General features: G+C 41.9%; 1 protein-coding gene across 2 annotated transcripts in view; it reads left to right on the forward strand.

Moving 5' to 3' along the window:
• The first annotated feature begins 5,271 nt into the window (after positions 1 to 5,271).
• TUSC3 (tumor suppressor candidate 3) overlaps positions 5,272 to 24,186 on the forward strand; it is a 182,425-nt gene continuing 163,510 nt past the window's right edge. For both annotated transcript variants that reach the window (XM_048509275.1, XM_048509276.1), the window contains exon 1: positions 5,272 to 5,443. In XM_048509275.1, coding sequence (XP_048365232.1) covers positions 5,336 to 5,443 — 108 coding nt within the window. In that variant the 5' untranslated portion in view covers positions 5,272 to 5,335. The remainder of the gene's footprint in view (positions 5,444 to 24,186) is intronic.

Consider the following 24,186-nt stretch of genomic DNA (forward strand, 5'->3'; position numbering starts at 1 on the left):
TCCACATGCACACTCTAGAATCAACCAATCTTATCACTCTCTCATCCACCTCTCACCCCTGTTTCTGTCTCCAACTCAGCTCAGGGAGAACTGCAGCAAAAACCACTTGCTGACATATAAGGAACTGGATTGCAGCTCTAGAATATAGGTCAGAGGATGAGAAGAGAGGTGAACTTTCTTGATAAAATGTGAGCCATTGAAACTAGGCATCCGTATTCTTTGAATAATCCAAGCACTGTTAAAAAGGGATCACTCAACTATTTTGCATAACACATCCTTGACTTGTGGAATACCCTAACATAGGATACGATTGAAGCTGTTAGCTTAGCAGGCTTGGGTAAAGACATGAGCAGCTCCATCCAAACTAGAGACTGCGGGCTGTGGCACCAGTGTGGCATGACCCTGCCCTGCCTCTCCTATAGAGACTTCCCAGCAGTGTGAGGAGGCTTGGAAAGTACAGATACATCCCTGTCGCTGAGAAGCCTCTATGGGCCACAGTAGACCTATGTCATCTTTTCGGTGGATTCAGTCTGAAGTGCGATCCACTGGCATAATGCTGGCAAAAGCCAGGATGGAGCAAACGTTACCTAGCCATGCTAATGGCCTGCCCCCAGTATCCCAGGAGCAGGGGCCCTGGGGCCCTGGTGAAGCTTCCAGTGTTGTTTCCTTACACCGGGGGAGGACATAGCAGCTGCACATCAGTGGAATGTGCCCCAAGGAGGGCAAATCCTCCAGCACAACCACATACCGCTCACTTGAGCAGATTTGGCACCCTACCCTCCTTTGGATGGGGCTCTAACTCAGTTGGGGAATAGCTACTAGCTATGACACCTAAATGACTGTCAATAGCATAATAAGTATTCATATTTATATCCTCTGAATATCTGATGCTCAGACATGTGGGGGGGAGGGTACTGTTTATGCTCTATGTATCTGATAAGCAACTGTATGAAACAGCATGCAAGGCTAAATGTTCTTTGGCTTGATCTAGCAGCAAGCCCACAGTTATGGAAGCAACATTTTGAGGCACTTCCCTCGACCCCAAAAATGTCATGCCACTCCTGTGAATTCCTATCTTCCTTTTATAAAAAGAAAAAAGTCTCCACCCTTTTCATTGTGGAGGTTCAAGGGAAGATATGCAAGCCGTTTTCATCTTGATTGTCTAGGAAGGGATGGGGGAGGGTGAGCTGCAGTTAGCCCTACTTGACCAAATTCATTCTAATCTGTTCTGCTCCATCACTCTTTCTCCCTGGGCCTTTTCCTTCTTTTTTGTATATTTCTCTCCTCCTTGATGTTCACATTAGCAAGTCAAAAACATGAGGCAGAGAACTGCAGTGAGATTTATTCTATTTTGAGGTTGCCTCCCTTGTTTTGCAGTGGAATATTTGCCTGAGGTATAAATGCTTCATAGGAGGCAGGGAACGCAGAACGGCAAATTCCCTATTCACTTAGACTGGTATCTGTCTTTAACCATTAATTGTAAAACTCCTTGTGGCCACTTACCTGTGTGAAGGAATACATACCTCTAAGCATGTACAGAATGCCTTTTACGCACCAGTGAATAGCATCTGTCAAGCTCCTGTCCTCATTTCCCCAAATTGGAATTAGGACAGAAGAGGCATAACGCTCAAGAGGATTTGAACTCCAAAATCTTTCACTACAGAAAAAAAAGTAAGGTCAAAAGGCTGAAGAGGAATCTATGCATTCTTAAGTTCTCATCACCTCTCATGATTAAAACAACAAAACAACAACAGATTTTAGGAGTATTTGCACAAATTTATGCCAAGAATAATCAGTTCTTTGAATGTTGAGACTATGGGCATTTCCCCACTTGCCACGACCCCTCTATGCCGCGTGCTGCTCTCAGCGCGTGTCATTTCTGGCGCGCGCCCAGGCTTCCCCACCATGCTAGTCTAATGCCCCGTAGCCAGGGACATAGGTAAGGGGGGGGGGGGTTTCAAGCCCCTCCCATTACATGTCCGGCTTGCTTGAAACAATGCATGGAATGGAACAGCTGGAAAGCCCTCAGTCACTGAACCCATCCCATAAAAAATCTATACCTACATCACTGCCCGAAGCCATAAAACCTCTGGCTGTAGAGCTGTCTAGCAGGAAGTTAATGAATCCATTTCGTGTCATGGCTAACAACTGTTGAAAGATCTACCAAGTATAAGTTTGTCTAATTCTTTCCAAAAGTTGTTCAAATTCCTCGCTATCTCATGAAACTGCATTACTTAAGTTAATTATGCTAGGTATAAAAAATCACTTATGTCTTGAACTTTCCACAAACAAGCATCACTGGATGAAATTGACTTCTGACTTAGGACAAAGGGAGACAATTTTCCTTCTATCAATTCTTTTCACACTGTTCATAATTTCATAAACTTCTATCATGTTTCCCTTGATAGATCTGATGTTACATTCTCCTAATTTTCGAAAATTGGGAGTGACAGGCCAATGTTTGGCTGATCATTTCAGAATGTCTAAGATATGTCAGTTTTAAAGTTGCCTTTGTAAAAAATTTCCTTCATAAAGTGTTTATTGAACTGTGCAAGTCAGATGGGCTGAGCATGTGAGTTGCTCAGTAGTAAAGCAACTGCTTTGCATACAGGTTCAATTCTTGGCTTTTCCATTTAAAAGGATCAGGTAAGAGGTGATGGAAAAAACCTCTATCTGAGACCCCAGAGAGTGGCTGCCACTCAGACTGACCTTGACAGATGAGTGATCTGACTCAGTATATGTCAGCTTCATGTGTGCTACCCCACGCTAAACCAAATTCATTCAAGAATTCATTTGTTGCTTCTTCAGAAATTAATTCCTGTAAGTCATTTATTTCTATTGAAAGTGGTCATATTAAAAAAAGCTGCTCTTCAGCGCTGTAGTCTCGCTGATTGATTTGGCTCATGGCAATAATTTGTCTGCAAAAGATTGATGGCCCATACTTCTTTTTTTTAACCTTAAAAATAAGTCTAAATTCAGAACAAGAAGAAGTGTAATAGAATGTAAGGTGACCACAAATTAGAATTAGAAAGAAAAACCAGAAAATAAAATAATGGGGTTGGATCTAACAAATCTCATCTACAAAGTGAGGGCTGAAGGGAAGGCAGCATATCTGGATTTTGTCTGATTACTTGCTTTGAAAGGCCCTTGCTGGAGGCACCATAAGTCTGTTGAGACTTAATCTGACATTTACTTACCTAAGGATTGGAGGCACATGTCTTTGGGAAACATAAATAAGGTCCTGCTGGTGGCAGCTGTCTGTATAGAATAGGCTGTAAAGAATATAGGGTGGACTTGGGAAAGAATAAAAGGTGGACTAGCCATCCTTGAGGGCAAAGATCCATTGCAAAGGGGAGTCACCTTCCCCTGCTGTGAGCTGGTCGCTATACCCAATTCACCACAGACAGTATTCCTCTAGATAATCAATGCTAAGTAGGGCAAACAGGAGAGGCCTTTGTGCCCTGCTGTACTTTTCTGAAGGCTCATGACTGGCGGCTGTTGGGAACAGGTTGGTGCTGTGATCCCCCTAAGCTTGTTTGCATGTGGTGTCTACAGAAGTCTAATATACATACTAATGCAACTGTCACATTCTGAAACAAGCTTGACAATAACCAAAATGTTTCATTATGTTCCCCAAATAATTATGCACAGCATCTGTTCCATAGTTTGTGATTTTTTACTTACTTCTTGCAATTTAGGAGGGATGGCAGACCAAAGGATAAGCTCCACTGGTTATTATTATTTCCTGTTTCTGGTTTCTAGAAAACAGAGTGACATTTTCTAAGGTACACTTTGCATATTCCTCTTAACTGCCTCCAAATATTTTGAAAGAACTGAATCTTCTCATAATATAATTCATTACGGGTGGTTCCCCCCTCTCCCCGCGATTCCTGCAGTTAACAATTGCCCAGTAGGAAGAAAATTAGCAGATAAGTGTTCCTCAATCAGGCTTATAAAGCCCTGATCTGCTATATTTCTGTCAGCCAGGCAGCTGTTAATGGCATGGGAATCCTGCTAAGAAAGAAATGACTCCAACTACACCAAGCAGAATTAGTAACATTATTCTTTATTAATCATTCATTGTAACATATTTGGCTGGAATTCTATAATGGGATGGGTTGCCAACTCCAGTCTGAGAAATTCCTGGAATGCGGATACTGCTGATGGAAAGTTGTATTTGGGGAGGATGTATATCATACCATATGGTTTTCCCTCTGAAGTTGCCTTTTCCCCCCCTGGGTGACCTTTGTAGTCTGGAAATTCTGACAGAACTCCAGCCCTTAAAAGGGAGGTTAGCAGCCCTTAAAAGAGGTAATAAATATTTATTCCCTACCTTGAGAGTTATTCTGCCCCAACTCCAAGTTCAAATCTCTTATTTGCCATAATACTTACTTGGTGACATTGGGCCAGACAATGTTTCTCAGCAAAAGGTATTTAGCAGGGTAGTTGTGAGGTTAAATGGAATAGGAAATAACCACTTTTATGAGCTGGTCCTGAACTCCTTGGAATACAAACAGTCTTTTAAACCACATTTTAAATTCTGCTCCTAAACCTCCTCCCAGGAAAATCCAGGGTAGTGTACATCATTCTCCCATCCTCCATTTCATCCCTACATCTGCCCCATACAGTGAGTTACCCTGAAAAAGAGAGGAGTTGGAAAGTTCTTGGAGGTTTAAGTGGGGAGCCTGTGCAAGTGGATTTGGGGGATGGGTTGGACCTCTAGGTGAAATAATACCACAGATTCCACCTTCCAAAGCAGGCATTTCTCCCCTGGGAACTGATCTAGGCAGTCTGGAGTTCACTTGTAATTCTGGGAGATCTCCATGACTCACCTGGAGGTTGGGAACACTGATATGTTAAGATGAAAATTTGAACTTGGGTCTCCCCTACCACTAAGTGGGCTTCTTTTAATTCAGTTACACTGACTATCTGAAATCCTCATCAAGTCAATTGTTTCTGTTTACATAACGATTCGTTGATCAACTGTTCAGGTGCTTAGGTCAAGAGGATGAACTTGTGTTTTGCAGGCTTGTATTTTTTTTAAGGCTGTTTGCAATCCCCTGCGCGCTTATTTGGGAACCAGTACCAAATACAGCAGGATTTACTTCTGAGTAGACTCGTTTGGCACAAGGGCACCTATCAGGTCTGACAAACGAACAGGGAGGGATCGTACATGCAAGACTCTGCAAGACCAACCACAACACTACAGTTCCCAGCATGCTTTGCGTCGAAGTTAGCTTCGGGATTGGCTTCTGTTCGAGCCCAATCAGCGACGAAGAAGGTGGCGTGGATAACGGCGTTTGCAGGTGCTGTGGAAGAGTCTGCTTGGGAAGCCATGGCATCATCGCGGCGGCTGGCGCAGCACCTGCCTGCGGGGAGCTGCCTCCTCTTCCTCCTCCTCTTCCTTTGTGTCCAGTTCGGGGGAGGCCAAAAGAAGAAGGAGGTAGAGTCGTTCTCTCTCCCTACCCCCTCCCTGGCTCATCACACCCATTTCCCTCCTCCACGATGCTCAGTCCTTGTTTCTGATTCCTATACATATCAGTCTCCTTTGTCTTAGTATTATAACTGTGATTTTTCTTTTTAAAAATCGAACTTTAATATTAAAACACGTGCAGAAACCACACACTTTTCCTGTTAATTTCCTTAACAGGAGCGAGTTATCCCCCACCTCTGGTTGTTAGGTGCCGTTTACAGGTTAAGCATGTGAGCAATGGGGGGTGGAAGGCTTTGGACAATAAGTGGACGAACAACAAGATGTGTTCTGCTCAGCAGGCGTGTTTCTCCCCAGACAGAATTAATTGTATCTGCCACATGTACATTAGACTGCACATGGGCTTAACCCCAGAGCCGCTTTTTAAATTATTGTGAATACACGGATGGGTGTTTGAAAATATTTCTAGCACGTGTGAACAGAATAATGATTGCAACACTATTGCACATATTGTGAAATGGAAGAATTCTGGGTCACGAGGCGTCATTTCAATTATTCCCTTTAACTCATTCTTCCTGCCTTGTTAATTCCCCAGATTCAAGTGTTTGAAGGCCTTTTGTGACACTTCTGCGTCAGTTGCATAGTTCTGTGTTCTTTGCTCAGAACCTCCCTCCTTTCATGTTATCCATAATAAAGATCTTCCTTGGTTCCACATTGACTTTTGTTACCATGGATTAGCAATACAGCTTTGTTTGTTGGCATTGAACAGGTGGAAAAAATAGCTTTTCAGTTATATTTGTAAGGTAAATGGGTGATCTCTGAAAACTGTTTTTGCCATTTATGCATGCACTACTTCCCCTCGCCTGTTTGCTTCACAGTTGGTTTTCCCCGTGGTTTTTGTATTGTTTTATTTTTTGTCTTCTTTTCTGAAGTGTTCCTAGCGGAGACACAGTTTTGCCCAACCACTGCTTCCTTGTTCTTTCCATGCAAACCCCATTTTGTGAAGTTGCCTGCCACCTTTTGTGTGAGCGTGTGTGTTCCGTCTTTGGTCTAGTGTTACATTGCTAGACCATGTCAGTTTCATGTGAATTTCATGAAGTCTGTCTCTCCAGCAGTACCTTCAGCATTAATATACAAAAGAAAGCCCTTCTAATCGCTTTTAAATGGTGACCCAAAGAGTGGAAGGAACTAGTGTGATGTGGGCTGGGGATGGCGGGAAGGAGCAAGAAAACCTAATTCATATGGATCTCTTTTGCTTTCTCTACAAAGGGGAAGAAAAAGTCGCACTTAAATAGGTTTTGGAAATTGTAGAGATTTCTCTGATCCAAGGGCAGGGTGACTTCTGAAGCAGGAAAATGTGTGCATAATTGTAAATCGAACCGGAAGGAAATGTACACTCAATGTGAAGAAGACCACACATGCGTCAATGTACTTTAAATCATAGGATGTTTCAAGAGGGCCTGTTGGGGTCTAGGATAGAAAGTAACTTTATTAAGAGCTATTCTAGTTCACACCTAAGCAGTGTTGCAGCCTTCTATACTTGTTGTAGAAGGTATAGAAGGTTTTATAAACAAAACATACCTGTTACGTTTTGTGGACTGAGAAGGGTGTAACTATTTAGGATTGCACTGATAGCTAGTGAGTGAGTCCAAATGTGTCTAATCTACTTTCTGACATTATGCAATGATGCCAGGAATTCAGGGGGTTTTCATCATACAAGCTCAGTATCATTAGGTGAGTTTAGAAATTGTAAGGTTCAGTGAAGAACTTGTTTGATTCTCTTAGATTGTTTTCTGCTTCATGAGCCCCTGTCAGTAACTGTATATTGTCTCACTGTATCATGTTGCTCGTAGTCATGCAAAATAGATACATGCTTTAAATGTGAACAAAACATTGTCGTGTAGACAAACACTGTAATTACTGGTCTTGGCAGTTGTTATTAGAGGAAAAAATATCAAAAGATAAAGGCCTCATACATCTGCATTAAGGACTACAAATGAGTGCAGGTGAGAACTGAAACCTGCAATACTTTTAACCCTATTTTTTTTTACGAAATCCTGCATTCTTTCTGTTGTTGCCATTTATATATGGCAGTCAATAATTGTACTTTACAGGATATAATCTGATTTGTTTTCATGCTCCTACACATGAAGCCTGCTGGGTGACCTTGGGCTAGTCACAGTTCTCGCAGAACACTCTCAGCACCACCTATCTCACAAACTGTCTGTTGTGGGGAAAGGAGTTTGTGTGCCACTTTAAGTCTCCTTACAGGAGAGGAGGGAGGGAATAAATACAAACTTATTTTCTTCAAACAAAAGGTAGGCATTGAAGGAACTGAGAGGTGGAATACCTCTGGGGTGTTTTATGAAGCAGTTTCAAGCAGAAGGGGGGCAGAAATAGAGAAAGTGCAGGGTCTAAGGGAACAAGGAATTCTTTTGGCATCTGAGGGTGATTCCATGAAGAGGGCAAGCAAGTATCAGATCATGAGAACAGAGAGATGATGGGAGGGTAAAGCTATGGAGGGCTTTGAAGGAGAGGTGTTTGTTTGCTTTAGAAAATATCTGTGCTGACTTCCCAAAGAACACACTGGAGGAGGCTTACAAAATCAAAAAGAATGAAAACAACACAAGTTATTAACAATTAAAACCTCCTGACAAGGCATAATGGCAGCACTAAACATGGAACAGTAGAGAAGGTTTCCTCAAACAGTTCTTTAGCTAAAAATAGACTATAAAATAATATTAAAAGATCAGCCCTTTAATTAAAAGCCTGGGTGAAGCACCACCTTTTTGTTTAACAGCTGAAAAAGAGTTGGAGAAATGCCAGGAGAGGCTCATGTTTTGGAGGCAAGGAGCCACTGCCAAAAAGCCCTCCCCTCTTTAGGTGGGGACACAGAGAGCAGGACTTGGGAGGAAGATTTTAGCTACGGCTCCTGGATAGGAAAGGAAGCCAGTGAGGGATTTAAGGGATTTGACATTGGTCAGAGTGAGCTGAAAGTCCAGTGGAAGAAAGCTAAATAGAGAAGAATGGGTTAGATGTGTGAATTCATGGTGGGGGGAGGGAGAGAGAAAACCTCTATTCCCTCATTTTTTCCTGCTAAGGACTTTGTCCAATTTTTGGATGAAAAATTGGGAAATTTTAGGGAGCACTTAAAAAATAAACTCCCTGTGAACACTCTCCTCCTTCATTGGTTCTCCCCCTCCTCCTCCTCTTCTTCCTCCTCCTTCCCCCCCCCCTTACAATATATACTATTTAAAAGTCCAAAGACGCTGTCTACTGTTCCACTGGAAAAATTAGAAAATGTTGAGAATAATTAAATTGTCCCCAGAGCCCTTCGGGGGAGGGGCGGTATATAATTTTAACAATAAAATAAAATAAATAAAAATAAAAGCCTTTCTCTGTCAGAAGATGTCATTCTCCATTGGAAGAAGTCTTGATCCTGTGAAGAAAAACTTAGCAAAAGAGTGTCACAAAATCCATTGCATGGGGATGTTTGGAGACTCATTTCGTCAGAAAGAATACTAACACAACTTGTTGGAATAGAAATCGGCCGCAGCCCAAAATTTATTTAACACATAACCAAGAAACCTTGAAGCTGGGCGAGCATACCAGAGCACATCCTGGCCCCCAGGTAGCAAACCGCTGAACCTGGTTATAGGGCAGCCCAAGCTGACCCCTTAGGCCCTTCGGACAGAACCCCTGTCCGGCACATCCCCCGAGGGAACGGAACAGGAAGTTACTAGGTGCCACAAGGACGCAAACCCAATTTGTGACACCCCTCCCTGCCGGGCAGCGAGCTCTCAGCGCAGCCCCCAGGCTTGGCTTTCGAGAGCTCTATCGCCACCACGGACCTCATAAGGAGGCCCCCGAGGTGGGAAGGTCCGGCATGCAAGCTTCTGCCTTCCCCAAATAGGATGTGCTCTTATGCCCTACAGCCCAGTGAACTGCGACAAACATAACAATATGAACAACCCCTCAAAAAACCCCTTCCAATTGGGACGGGGAGGGAGGGCCTTAAAACGATCTGGCCTTGAAAGAGGCCCAACCCCCGCCGACGCAGCTTTTTAAGGCTGCCAGAGGCCCCTGTCACGTGCCGGCACCCGGCCACGTGACCGCCTCATCCGGCCGGCGGGAGGAGGTAGAAGCCTCCAATCGTCCCTCCCCCCTTGCAACGGCGCCTCCAGGCTGAAGCCTGGGGCGCGATTTCCTAAAATACCATCTTCTTTATTAAACTGCCAGTTGGAATGGGCAGATAACCTGCATTATTTATGTATCTTTGCAGATCGGATCATCCTGAGATTGAAAATATGAAAACACTAAACTTTCATGGTAGCTCTCACAAAACCGCTAATAGGAATTAGGCAATCTTGAATTACCATTGCTCAAAATGCACTGGATGAAGAGCATAGGATGGATTGCCAAGAGAAAAAAATTAGGACATTATCCATTTTAAATTACGGGAAAGAAAAGGCTTCAATCTAAAGTATGAAAAACACTTTTTTTGTCCTGGAAAGTGTAATCTGCTCCTCTGTCATTCCCTCTCTCTCTTTTTGACAAACAACTGCTGGATTCCTATACCTCTTTCCTTGGGCTCACTCATACCATCTGCTTTTTTGCACATGAGAAGCAGAAACTCTGATAGCAAGTGTTTATCCTCCCCCCCCCCCCCGAAAAAAAACACAACACCACAGGAAGCCTGCTATCTCTGGGCTTTCCTTTCTTTCAAAAAAGAGAATCTCCAGTCAAAATGCAGCATGTGCAGAAAAGTCTTGGAATCAACCTTTGGATCAATTTTGTCTTAATTGTGCTACTGTTGACTCTTGGCCAGGTTGCTATTACAGGAGAACAAATGAGTGCCAGTAAACACTAAAAGGTTAAGGTGTCCTCTTTTGCATTTTTGGACTAAGTTCAGAAGTTGCTTGCAGAGATTCTTGACAAAGGTAGCTCTGGCCAGTAAGATATACTGTGGCCTTTTTCCACTAGAAAGAGCATGGTGAGGAGGAATCCCTAATTTTAGATGTAACTCTGCCTTTTACAATTGTCTGTGCATGCAGTTTGCTTTGTTTTTCACACCATGTACAGTTCACCTGGTTTCATACAGAGATGACATAGGAGCAGTTCAGAATTTCTGGGTCAAAACCTAATTCACAGTCACTTTTTTCCTGTGTCAAAACCTTTCTGAAAAAACTTTGAATAACAAATACTCTTTTTAAACACTTGGGGAAGGTGGACAGAGAATGATAGCCATGTGGTATTTCAAACGCAACCAGAAAGCTGTGCTTATGGTGGAGTGTTTAACCCCCCCCCAAAAAAAACCCTCAATCTTTTGTCCCTATCACAAGCTATTTAAACAATGGCTTGCAATATTGTATTGGATGATAATACAGAACTTTTTTTCCCACTTCTCTACTGCACACAAGGTTTTTTTTTACATCTGCATTGAAGCACATTTGAATACTTTTTTTCTGGGTTTCCTTTCTCCTCCGTGTAAAAGAAGAAGCACATTAGAGTAAAACATTCTACTTTATGGTAATGGATGCCGGCCTTCAGATGGGACAGGGGGATCCCCCAGAATTACACCTCATCTCCAGACTACAGAGATCAGTTCCCCTGGAGAAAATGGATGCTTTAGAGCATAGGTGTCAAACTCGCGGCCCTCCAAATGTTATGGACTACAGTTCCCATCATCCCTAATCATAGGTGTCAAACTCGTGGCCCTCGAGATGTTATGGACTACAGTTCCCATCATCCCCTGCCAGCATCATCGTACTGGCAGGGGATGATAAAGAACTGTAGTCCACTATTTATCTGGAAGAACATGAGAGTTTGACAGCTGTGCATGCTAGAGGAATGCACTCTCTTTGACGTGTACCCCACGGTCCTCCCAAAACTCCATCCCTAAACCTCCAGGAATTTCGTAACCTGGAGCTGGCAACCCTATCACTCATCCCTCACCGGTGACCAGGCAGAACCTACTTATGATGCTGATGGTGCAATAACTAATCCTGAGCAATCAATAATAATAGTAAAACTGCTTTGTCTGTTGGGAACTATCAGGATATAAGATCAATGTAAACAAAAAAGTCTAAATAACTAGGTTTTGATTTATCTACCACAGATAAAAACCAAATTCGTATCCTTATGGGGATTCGGTGGGAAATATTTAATAAAAATTAAATATTTGGAAACCCGGGTGATAATGGATCAGGAACATATGGCAGCCATTCATTATTCTATAGTGAAGCTGAGGAACTGTTAACTTTATAGCCAAAACTAAAATTAATGTGTTTAGGAAAGATAGTAGCATTAAAATGAGCATCCTTCCACAATGCTTATTTATAAATCTACCCATAGAATGTCGAACACGACTGGATATTTAGCTAGTGTCAACTTCAAATGCATTCGATAAACGGCTGAAAATTATAGAAACCAAATGGGTAATGAGATGAGTTTCTTTTGCTGTGCACCCTTGTTTTTGATCTCATTTAAAGGTGTCTTGGGCAGAGCTGAAAGAAAGAGATGGTTTGTGGACAACTTCAGCAGCGTGTTTTGCCAATTGCTCCTGAAAGTTTTCACCTTTTCAGAGCAAGACCATCCGAATGGGTTGCTTGTTGAGTAGATAAGATTGGGATTGACCAAGTGACTGTTACCCTGAGAAGAAGCCAACCTCTGAATGTAGCACCAAAAAAGCAGTTGAACAGTGAGCAAGACAGATGCTTGCGGAACTTTTAGGAGCTGGGGGGGAAATCCCCTCCTCCCAACCCAATTTTTGTCCTGAACAACAGAATGAGCAAACATTCTGTGTGGCCCTATTTAAATACATCACGTTTTGGGCAGCCAGAAAGGAATAGTGCCTGTGTGCTCATTTGTTTATGTTTGCTGCGAATACATGCAAACTTAACACTTGTCCACTGATTATCATTGAGGTCAGGCTGCAAGAAAATAGGTTAATGTAAAAAAAAACTCTAACGCCGTCCTACCCAAGCTGTTAGCAAGTGATAATATTTTGTCAAAAAATAGCATATATGACCACTAGAAGAAATCAGCCAATGAAACGCTATGGAATATAGCTACTATATACTGTATTAACTATTTTCTAGCCTTAGTTTTATATCCGTGGTGGCGAACCTATGGCACTCCAGATGTTCATGGACTTCAATTCCCATCAGCCCCTGCCAGCATGGCCAATTGGCAGGGGCTGATAGGAATTGTTGTTCCTGAACATCTGAGTGCCATAGGTTCGCCACCACTGTTTTATATTCATTGTGCCAATTTGCACATTGCATAGCAGAAATATAACCTGTATATGCTTTCCTCTAGTTTTCCTTTGGTCCCCATACAATGCAAAGCAACCATGGGGTAATGGGGAACAATGAACTTTAAGAGTGGTTTACTCAAAATGGAATTATATACTGTGTTTTATATAATATATCTTTTTATATATTATATTTTAAAATCTGGAAATGCTAGAAATGAGTACAGTTATCAGAGGAAGCAATACTCTTTTTTAAATGCAGTAAATCGAATGAAAATGTGTGACTTGTACCTGTCATCCTGTACCTTTTTCACACACATACCCCTTGCAAAAAAAATCTTGAGCAAAACAATCTGGTAACCTGTAGAAGGTAATTGTCCTGTTTTTTCGTAGGTCAGCATCATGTTTACCAATTGAAATGTAGCTGCAAACAGTTGAATTTCATCTCGGCTGTATAACTTAGGATTGTTATGGCTGTGAGTAGATTTGCCCTGTATGAAGAGATCCTCCTCAGATTGGGTGCCAGCTTTATTTTATGAGGAATACTTTGGCTATTGTCTCGAGTGATGGCCTCATTCTAAGCCTACTCATCATTTTTAAGCTTTTCTTCAGGATATTTACTTCTTGCCTTCGTTACACTTTATATTACCCATAGGATATTTACACTGTTTTCATAGTGCAGTGATCCTGTTCTCCCAAAGCAGCTGATACATTGGTTCTGCTCCTTTTCTTGCATCTGGAGGTAAATAACAGCATCTGCAACACTTCTTATTCCATTGGCAACTATTCTCGATATCTCTGAGAAGACAGCTCTGAGAAGAAAGCTGCTGATGGATCCTGATGCAAATCAATTGAACAGGGAAGAACTTAAAAAAAAAAGGTGATCTGGCATTTGCAGAGGCATAATACCAACAGGGCCGGGTGGGGCGTGATGCCCCGGGCATGCGGCATGGTGGGGGCATGGCAAGGGAGTTCTGGGGGCATTCCGGGGTAGGGGCAGACGGCGCCCTGGGCAGGGGCAGACATGCACCCTGGGCGGAGTTCCCCCTCGCTCTGGCCCTGAGCATATGGTTTGTTGAGTATGAAAGATATAATAAAGCAGGGCAGAACTGGTGCCTGCACACGGTAATGGATAAGATTGTAAACTGTGCAATGGGATGCCCCAAGTCAAATCTCTTCCCAGTCATAAATTCACAAGGTAACCTTAATTAATAGCCAGTTAATAGCCACTTCAGACATACCTTCCCACCGGCATATGGCAGCCCTATTTGTAATAATGCAAATAACTTGTTAATGATGAAATAGTGGTAATTGAAACATAAAAGTATAAGACAGTTATGGTAAATTCAGAAGCATCAAATGACTAATGTAGTTCAAAGGTGAGTTGAAAATGACACACCTTGAGCTGAAGTCCTTAAGGGGGCATGGGAGGGATCTGGCACAGGCCTTATGAATAAAAGAATTGCAAGTTTGAGCTGAGCAGCATGGCAGAGAGGGTCCCATCATACATACTCACCTGACTGTATTTAAGACAGTGATGGACTTGTGCTGGTGACCAGTATACACTGTTAGATTCATATGGGAGTAGGTGGTCTTTAGTGTTTCTGGAGAAACTAGTTTAAAAATCTTCAAAAACTCCATCTTTGTTTTGCTGGAAGATGGCTCTATACCTTGACTTGGCCAATCCATTCCATGGTGACTCCTAAACCAGACAATTGTAATGCACTCTATGTGGGTGTGCCCTTGAAGTCAATTCAAATGCCAGTTGGTACAAAATGCTGCAATTTGGTTTCTGTTGGGAGCTAGATGGAGTATACATATTACATACATTCTGCAAGCACTTGGTTGGCTTTCTGACAACTTCCAGGTTGAATTCCAGGTGGTGGGTATTCCAAACAAAGCCCTTCATGGCCTAGGGCCTGCATATCTGCACAACCACCTTTCCTGCTGTCCTCTACCCAGACCTCTTGGCGTATGTGAGCAAAACTTTCTGAAGGTGACATCCTGCAAATGGCTAAGATCTATTGGGGCCATGTACAACCTCTGTTCTGCCCCCCACCTTGTGGGATTTCCTGCCTGAAGGCTCTCACACTTCTGTCTTTCCACAAACTATATAGAGCAAAATTGTTCAGGAGGGCATTTTTATAAAAGTAATAGGCTGTAATATAATTGAATTGTTAAATATTTATTATCTATTTTTATTTAAAAGTTTTGGTGCCAGAACCGAGAAGACCCTTTCTTAGGTTACCACCCATTTAGGTAGTGGGGCAACCAAAGCAGGGCCTGCAGAGATGGTCAGAGTGTATGTATAGATTCATATGGGGAAAAAAGGACTGCCTTTTCCCTATCTGTTAGTTTTGTACCATGTAATTTGCCTTGAGTCTCAGTAAGAAAGACAGGCCTCAAATAAAGTAAGTAAATAAATAATCAAATCAAGTGTTTTGAATTAGTCTTGGAAATTAAAATTCAAAATAAGGTTTCTCCTGTTTTCCAGTGAATGTGAGGATGACATGAATTCTAAGTATTCCGAGGCAATGTTGTTTTCATTATGACACATGCAGTGCCCATAGGGAATGAAGTCATGTTAATTAAGGCTAACTTGTGAATGTATTGTTAAGAGATTTATTTTATAAGTGCCCTGGTTCACCATGAAGCAATTTGAAGAGTGATACAAACTGATCTAGGTGTAGTACAATCTGTTCCATGAGAACAGCTAGATGTACTCCGTTCTCCATTTCTGCACTTTCCTCTGTGATGGACAGTGTCAAGTCCAGGAGCCTCAGCTAATCACGTTCAAACAGCAGAGTGGAATGTTGGGGGCACGATGGATGATTTTGACTGTAACTGCTGGCCAATTGTGATGACAGAGTAAAGTCCACTTTTTTAAATAAATAAATAAATAAATACATACATACATACATACATACATACATACATACATAGATACGTACATACGTACATACGTACATACATACATACATACATACATACATACCTGGAATGTAAATCTCCCCCACCACTGTTTCATCAAGCTTACTGTTTAGTTCCTACAAGCTTGTGTGTTTGTAAACCCTATAGACTTACTAAATATTTGAACCTGGATTTTCCCCATCAAAGCAAGAATTCTCAGTGGTTGGGGCACCAAATGAAAAAGTAGTGCAGGCTTGAGTTTGAGTAAAACAGATAGGAACCTTATGGTTATAAGACTGTCCAGATCTGTCTAATTATTATATACCCCAATGGGATTTATTATATATTGTCCTCTGAACAGGTGTACATGTACCAGGTTTGGAACTGTGTCCTTTGGTAATCTCTTAAAGTATGTTGAAATAAATCGATGTCTGGCTAATTTAGGAGTATTGATGGGTGTTCTGCCTGAACGTACCATTGTTCTGGGGAATTTTGCTAGGTTGCCAGGTTGTAGCATATGTGAACAAAAAAGGCTCTTCAACAAGTTGAGGGTGCTAACTTTTTTTTTTTGTTATGCCCAGTCGATGAAAAAATTGTGCTTATAAAAGCCCAAAAGCATCCCTGTGATTAGATTACGTGAAATGTTGTTCCCTTCCAGATGTCTGTAGTTGGCAGTACAGTTGCTGTAAGACAGATCAGCAACTTAATTGATCTTTCCCATCAAACTTTTCTGCAAGTACGTCGGCAGCACTTCCTGAGCAGCCACGTGGAAAATGCAGATTGTTTACTTCAGTATTAGGTTGTTTTGAGTAAATCTTGCCGTAATGAATTGGACTCTTCAGTCATAGCGAAAAGGTGCTTGCTGCTTGTAAAACGTATTTTCAAATTGGTTGGGTGCTCCAGGCTTGGTAACAAAATGAGAAGAAAATAATTGTACTGAGATTGCATTTTAATAGGCTGTGTTTCCTTTACCCTTTGGAAAGCCTGTTTCAGCCATAGTACAAGAAGTAGGGGTGTGCGCGCGCGCGTGTGTGTGTGAGCTTCTTTGTGGATATAAGGATATCTAGAATGGATGATGATGATTAGAGTTGATGTTTGGTGAATTTGAGCATCTGGTTTAACTTGTGCTGGGCTTAAGCACATGCTTAAGTCTCCTTCCCTTTCCTTCCTTCACTGTTCGTGGTGTATCCCAATAAGGAATGGGGTGAGGGACTGATCATGCCTGATGTACCGTATATACTTGCATACAAGTCGAATTTTTCACCACATTTTTTTGTGCTGAAAAAGCCCCCCTCGACTTATACGCGAGTCAGGTGTATTGTAAAAAATATTTTAGGATTTTTACTTTGTTGGCTGCCAGGGGGTGCAGTTTTTAGGCTAGTGGCACCAAAATTTCAGGGATTTTTCAAGATACTCTCCTGATGATACCACCTAAGATTGGTAAAGTTTGGTTCAGGGGGTCCAAAGTTATGGACCTCCAAAGGGGGTGCCCCAGCCCCCATTGTTTCCAATGGGAGCTAATAGTAGATGGGGCTACATTTTGAGGGTCCATAATTTTGGACCCCTTGAACCAAACTTCACCAAACCTGGGTGGTATCATCAGGATAATCTCTTGCTGATACCAGACAGGTTTGGTGATCTTTGGTTTAGGGGGTCCAAAGTTATGGACCCCCAAAGGGTGTGCCCCATCTCCCATTGTTTCCAATGGAAGCTAATAGTAGATGGGGCTACATTTTGAGGGTCCATAATTTTGGACCCCCTGAACCAAACTTCACCAAACCTGGGTGGTATCATCAGGAGGGTCTCCTAAAGATACTCTGAAATGTTGGTACTGCTAACATGAACATTCCTCCCCTGACCAAAAATCCAGTTTTGAAGGATTTTAACTCTTGTGTTTTAGCTTGGTTGCTGGTTGAGCTAAGCTTTTTGTACTTTTAAAGTTATTGTTGAGACCATATTGTTTTTGTTGACCCTCTTTTCTATTTACAGAGCCAGTTTACTGTTTTTCTTTGAAATAAATATTCAAAAACAGTTAACCTACTGATGCCTCAATTAATGTAATTTTATTGGTACCGTGTTTCCCCGAATATAAGACAGTGTCTTATATTAATTTTTGCTCCCAAAGATGTGCTATGTCTTATTTTCAGGGGATGTCTTATTTTTCCTGTGTTCTGTTTGTCGGGCATGCTGCCAAACAAAAACTTTGCTATGTCTTACTTTCGGGGGATGCCTTATATTTCGCACTTCAGCAAAACCTCTACTATGTCTTATTTTTCGGGGATGTCTTATATTAGGGGAAACAGGGTATCTATTTTTATTTTTGAAATTTACCAGTAGCTGCTGCATTTCCCACCCTCGACTTATACGCGAGTCAATAAGTTTTCCCAGTTTTTTGTGGTAAAATTAGGTGCCTCAACTTATATGCAGGTCGACTTATACATGAGTATATACGGCACTAGTGCTGGTGTGTGGGTTTACTTAGGATTCCGTTTGCATTAACTGGGGTTCTAGTGGATCTATACGTGGCATAGAATCCTTGTAAATGAAAGGATAGCTTTCTCTCTGTGTGTTAAGTGCTGTCAAGTCACTTCCAAGTCATGGTGACCCTACAGATCAAAGTACTTCAAAGCACTATTGTTAACAGCTTTGATCTGGTCTTACAAACTGAGGTTCATCGCTTCCTTCATGTAGACTTACTCCCAAGATTGAAACGTTTTATTTCTGCCTTCCTCCCTTGTTTCACACTTCTCACGGTCTATGTTCCTATTATATGCAGCAAACAGAATTGGACTTTCCTTTTGCATCCTTGCACGTCAACTGCTGAACATCCTCCCAGCTTCAGTCCAGTTGCATCATTAAAAATAGTGCTACTTGTACTTCTCTGCTCCTCCCCAGTGGCTGATTGAGTGCCATCTGGTTAGCTTATCTGTCGGCTTTCCTATGCCCCAGGTAACTGGAGTTATCTTAAATCTCCATTCCTTCATCATGCTGTATAACAGAAGGGAAGATGGAAGAGCAAACCAGTCATGTGCATGAGGACTCCACCGACTGCAGTTAAATTGACTGTCTGGATGCAGTCTAATGACTAGGAGACTGAGCTGACAACTAGGAAGTCCTTTGTTCAAATTTCATTTCTTGCACAAGCTCACTAAGTGGCCTTGGGCAAGTCACCTTCTGTCAGCTTTGCCTTCTTATGTACTTAAAATAAGACTATACTACAAACATGGTTATTGTAAGGATTGCAGTGATAACATACAAGTCTTATAAATGAGTTGTATAAACACATGGTAACTGCTCAATGAATGCTGTTATTGCCATCTTTCTTGTTGTTGGGGATAGTAGTGCACTGTGACGTTTGAGATAGGCGCCTGACTGTGCAACCCTAAGCAGCTGTACCCTTCTGAGTCTGTTGAAGTCAATGGATTGATAATGGTGCAACTCTACTCAGAACTATAGGGTGTTGGATCAATTCCCAAAACATGAGGCCCCTTCCATTGAGCATCAGCCAGAAAAAAACCCCAATTGTTTGCTGTTATCTTGTTAGATATTAACAGTATGGTTTTATTCTTTTGCTGTTTTAAACTATCCAGTGAGTTTTTCAAATGGAGAATGTAGGGAGCATGTGTGTGTATAAAGTATCATCAAGTTGCTGCAAATTTATGGCAACCCCAGCGAGGACCTCCCAAGGCAAGTAAGAAGCAGAATTAGTTTGCCATTGTCTTCTTCTGCAGAGTCTTCCTTGGTGATCCTCCCATTCAAGTACTGACCTTGCTCAGCTTCCGAGATCTGACTAGATGGGGCAATGCCTTGCCACCTTCCTTCTTAATGGATGAATACTGTAGGTAAATACTAGTCCATAAAGTTAATGAGCTTGACAGATACGTTTAGAATTATTCTGGGAAGCAAGCAGAGCTGGAAATTATGAAATGATGGGAGCAGTGCCAGGAGCATTTGCAGAACAATAAGGCAGTTGTGAAACTAATGGGCAAGAGGCTAAAAGTGGGTCAGGATCATCTTAAGAGCAATAATGAAATGGACGCCTGGACTATAAAAATCAATGCCGTTTTTGGAGCCCATGTATTTTCATTACTACCAGCTATAAAAAATCTGAACATTGTATAAGTGGGGACATTCTAGATGTGACTTGTACATTTGTATACAGATTCATGGCTTGAGTACTGTAGATGACTCCCAAGGGTAGAGGCAGGGATGAGGAAATAGTGCTGCTAACAGTAGTATTGAAACCTTGTGGCTGAAGCACGGGATACCAGAGCTGCAATCGAAAGGGAAAGAATGAAAATGCTGCGGCGTAATGGAAACAGATCAAGGTAATGACTTCCCATAGGTTCAGCAAATTATCATGATCAGTTTCAGCTAAACAAGATGGAGAATGTTTAACCACTGAATTCCTTAGGCCTGGACAGCTTCCTGGAGATAGAATCAATGGCTCACATTTTATGTAGTTCTCTGACAAGGAACTGACCAGGGAGTGATACTCTCTGGGTATTTAAAAAAGTGTACAAGTGCTGATATCACTGTCACCCTGTCGATTGTAAGAGAGACCTCTTCAGACATCTCTCCAGGAGCTCTTTAAACATGACCTCGGTGGTCTGAAATTGTCTGTCTTTGTTATGGCATGAGTTGGAGATGTAAAATAGTCTTCCTGCTTACTATTCAGTCTTCCGACTTCCTGTGCAACTCTTGGATTTTACCTGACGTCTTTTCTGTGGCTCAATTACCCTGACGCAGAAAAGGTCTACCTCTAATTTTGAACTTGCTTACCTAGGATGGCCCTAAAGCTGGGCTTTGAAGTGGATGAAATGTCACCACTTCATTCTATTAGCATTGCCACTATGTATCAAATCTTTTTTTTAAGACAGAAAAATAAGCTAATAAATGAGCAGCTTTGCCACGCTGACTGAAGTAGCTCTCTTCTGGAAGAGCTATTGTCTGAAAGAGTCTGCTCTGTAAAATGCAAAACACTGATTTTCCTGCAGAATTGCACTTTACAGCTGAGCTTCCTGAATTCTTGTTCTGCCATAGCCAAAGCAACCGCAGAAGTACATGGATACTGAAACTGGTGGTAGGAATTTTTTTTAAGGAAAATATTTTTTTACTAATATGAACTTTTGTTAAAACACTCAATGAAAATACCATCATACACAGAGGCTATAAACCAATCCAATCCAATCCAATCCAATCCAATCACCTTTATTAGGCGTAAATGCTATAAACAAACATACAGAAACTCTACACACAATTCAATACCAGATTAATAACTATAACTGTCACTTAAATATCCAATCGTTCAGGGGGAAAGGCAATATTTAATATCATATTTAACTTTTTATTAAATCTATAAAGTCCTCCGTTATAAAAATGATGGGAGGAGTTCCCTTGTGGGGAAAATGCTAGATCATACAACAGCTGAATTGATGAGGAGGAATTGCTGATCCGTCCCCCACTCCTCCAGACTGATAGACCATGTTTTATGGAGCAGGGTTTTTGCCTGTACAAGAGAGAGGGAAGGCATGTCATGGGACATCTTTTTTGTGAGATCTTTTCAGTCTCCCACCATCAGCTTCTCAGGCGTCTCAGAACTGCTTTGGGTAGAAGAAGGAAAAAATTCTGCCTCAACAATTGCCTTCTGCTTGACCTTCATTAGATGCAACTCTTCGGCCCTTTTCTCACAAATCCCCTAAAACCTCCCCCTTCCTTTATGACAATGTATGTCTGCACTCACCCCCTTCATGGATGCCTTTACATAATTTTCCCCCTTTTTATTTTTGTGTTCCGAGTTGAATTGATGCTTCAGTGCTTCACAACCTCATGCTGCATTCTATACTCCTTGTTCACGTGATGCTTCAAAGATTGTATCCTCCCCTCAAATAAAAGAACAGAGGAATGCTGCAAATAAATAGGTGAAGGGGAACTGAGTGAGCTCCGAAAATGGTGCCGAAGCAGAGAAGTGTGAAAAACATAAATAGATCACACAGCAACTGACAATGTTTTCAAAATGTTTCAGACAAAAGAATAATTTAAAAAGGGGATTCATTTAAAGCATTTTGAGGCTGTAAATAACATGTTTTGCGGTAAACACAATGTGGAACTGCATGGATGAAACGTTTTATTTCCTACCTCAAAATGTTTTAGAAAGGTTTGTGCGGAAAGGGCCTTTGTTTTGTTTCCTTCTGTCAGAAATCCAGTAGATCAGGTGTGTACTGGTAAAATTTTAAAACATCATGCTTTCTCACTACTTTATATTTTTATTTTTTACTTATATGTGTGTGTTTTGAAAATGCGATTCTATGTGTAACCCATGTTGGACCACTATTTCTTCAGCATTGGTAAATATCTATGGTAACATGGACCTCTTAGTCTGGGGATAAATTTAGCAGAGGAGAAGTTCAAAAGCATACCTTTACAGAAATGTTAATGTTATGTGTCTTTCTTGGCCATGTAGGTAGGATTGGAAGTATAAAAGTTCAGATATAATTTTCCTTAAAGACCAGTTTGGGTGTGTTGTTTGATCCAACCCTGTAAAATGAAGCAGAAACAGTACAGATTTCACCAACTTTATTCTGTGCCAGCTGCATCCCTTTTTTGAGTCTTACCTAAGGCTGCAGACCCCTTAAAATGAATCAGAGATAAAAAATAACAATGCATTGTGTCTGAAAACAATCTAAAAATCCAGTGAACCATTAAAACAAATGAGAGTCAAGTTGAAGAATATTACCAATAAAAAGAAAGAGCGGCTTTGCAAGTCCAATGAAATGCCAGCAGTGAAGGTGCCTTCTGCACTTCAGCCATGATTATTGCAATGCATTAAAAATACAGCCGCCTTTGAAAACTACTGAGAGCTTACAGCTGGCCCGTGTTATAACACAAATGCAATCCTGCATAGTTACATCCATTAAAATCAGTGGACTAAGAAGAAGAAGAGGAAGAGGAAGAAGAGGAGGAGGAGTTTGTATTTATATCCCCCCTTTCTCTCCTGTAAGGAGACTCAAAGGGGCTTACAATCTCCTTTCCCTCCCCACCCCCTGCCACAATAAACACCCTGTCAGGTGGATGGGGCTGTGAGAGCACTGAAGAACTGTGACTAACCCAAGGTCACCCAGCGGGCTTTTGTTGGAGTGCACAAGCTAATCTGGTTCATCAGATAAGCCTCCACAGCTCACGTGGCAGAGCAGGGCATCAAACTTGCTTCTCCAGATTAGAGTACACCTGCTCTTAACCACTGCACCACGCTGTTCAGGTTTGCACTGATAGATTATTACCTTCTGCAAAATGCAATCCAATTGTTTACTTCCTTGGGTTGCAATCTTTTTCAGGTAGGGTTGCCAACCTCCAGGTGGTGGCTGGAGATCTGCTATTACTTGTGATATCCAGGTTATAGAGATTTCACTTGGAGAAAATGGTCACTTTGGAAGGTGGACTGTATGGCATTATATCCCACTGAAGTCCCTCCCCTCTTCCTTGGCTCCATTGCAAAATTTCAAGGTCTGTCCCATCTTAAAGCTGGAAGCATTATTTTCAGACCACCAGGGACGTAGGTAAGGTGGGGTTCTTGGATTCAACCCCCCCCCCCCAATTGCATGTCGGAAGCTCTGCCTGCCGTTTGTGGGGTTTTTGTATTTTTAGTGTTTTTTCAGTTTTTGGCCTGCAGGGGGTGCATTTTTTAAGCTAGCAGCACTAAAATTACAGGAATATTTTGGGAGACCCTCCTGATGATTCTACCCAGGTTTGGTGAGGTCTGGTTCAGGGGGTCCAAAGTTATGGACACCCAAAGGGGGTGTCCCCATCCTCCATTGTTTCCAATGGGAGCTAATAGAAGATGGGGCTACACTTTTGGGAGTCCATAACTTTGGACCCTCTGAACCAAATTTCACCAAACCTGGGTGATATCATCAGAAGAGTATCTTACTGATACTACCTCTGTTTTGTGAAGTTTGGTCCAGAGGTTCCAAAGCTATTGACTCCCAAAGGGGGTGCCCCATCCCCCATTGTTTCCAATGGGAGCTAATTGAAGATGGGGGCTACACATTTGAGGGTCCATAACTTTGGCCCTCATGAACCAAACTTCACCAAACCTGGGTGGTATCATCAGGAGAGTCTCTTACTGATACCACCCAGGTTTTGTGACGTTTGGTCCAGGGGATCCAATGCTATGGACTCCCTAATGGAGTGCCCCATCCCACATTGTTTCAAATGGGAGCTAATAGAGAATGGGGGCTACACCTTTGAGGGTCCATAACTTTGGACCTCCTAAAACAAACTTCACCAAACCTGGGTGGTATCATTAGGAGAGTCTCCTAAAGAGACCCTGAAAGTTTGGTGCTGCTAGCTTAACAATTGCACCCCTGACAGTAGACACCCCCCAACTTTCCCCAGATTCTCCTTTTAAATCTACCCCCTTTGGCATGGATTTAAAGGGAGAATCTGAGGTCCCCAGTTTAAACATTGAAAGTGATGCTGTTTTCAGGGTGGGGGATAATCCACCCCAAAATAGCATCACTTTCAATGTTGTTTTAACTGGGGACCCCAGATTCTCCCTTTAAGGATTCTCTTTAAGGATTCTCCCTTTAAG

The sequence above is a fragment of the Sphaerodactylus townsendi genome, linkage group LG10, assembly GCF_021028975.2.
Source record: "Sphaerodactylus townsendi isolate TG3544 linkage group LG10, MPM_Stown_v2.3, whole genome shotgun sequence".
Classification (NCBI taxonomy): Eukaryota; Metazoa; Chordata; class Lepidosauria; order Squamata; family Sphaerodactylidae; genus Sphaerodactylus; species Sphaerodactylus townsendi.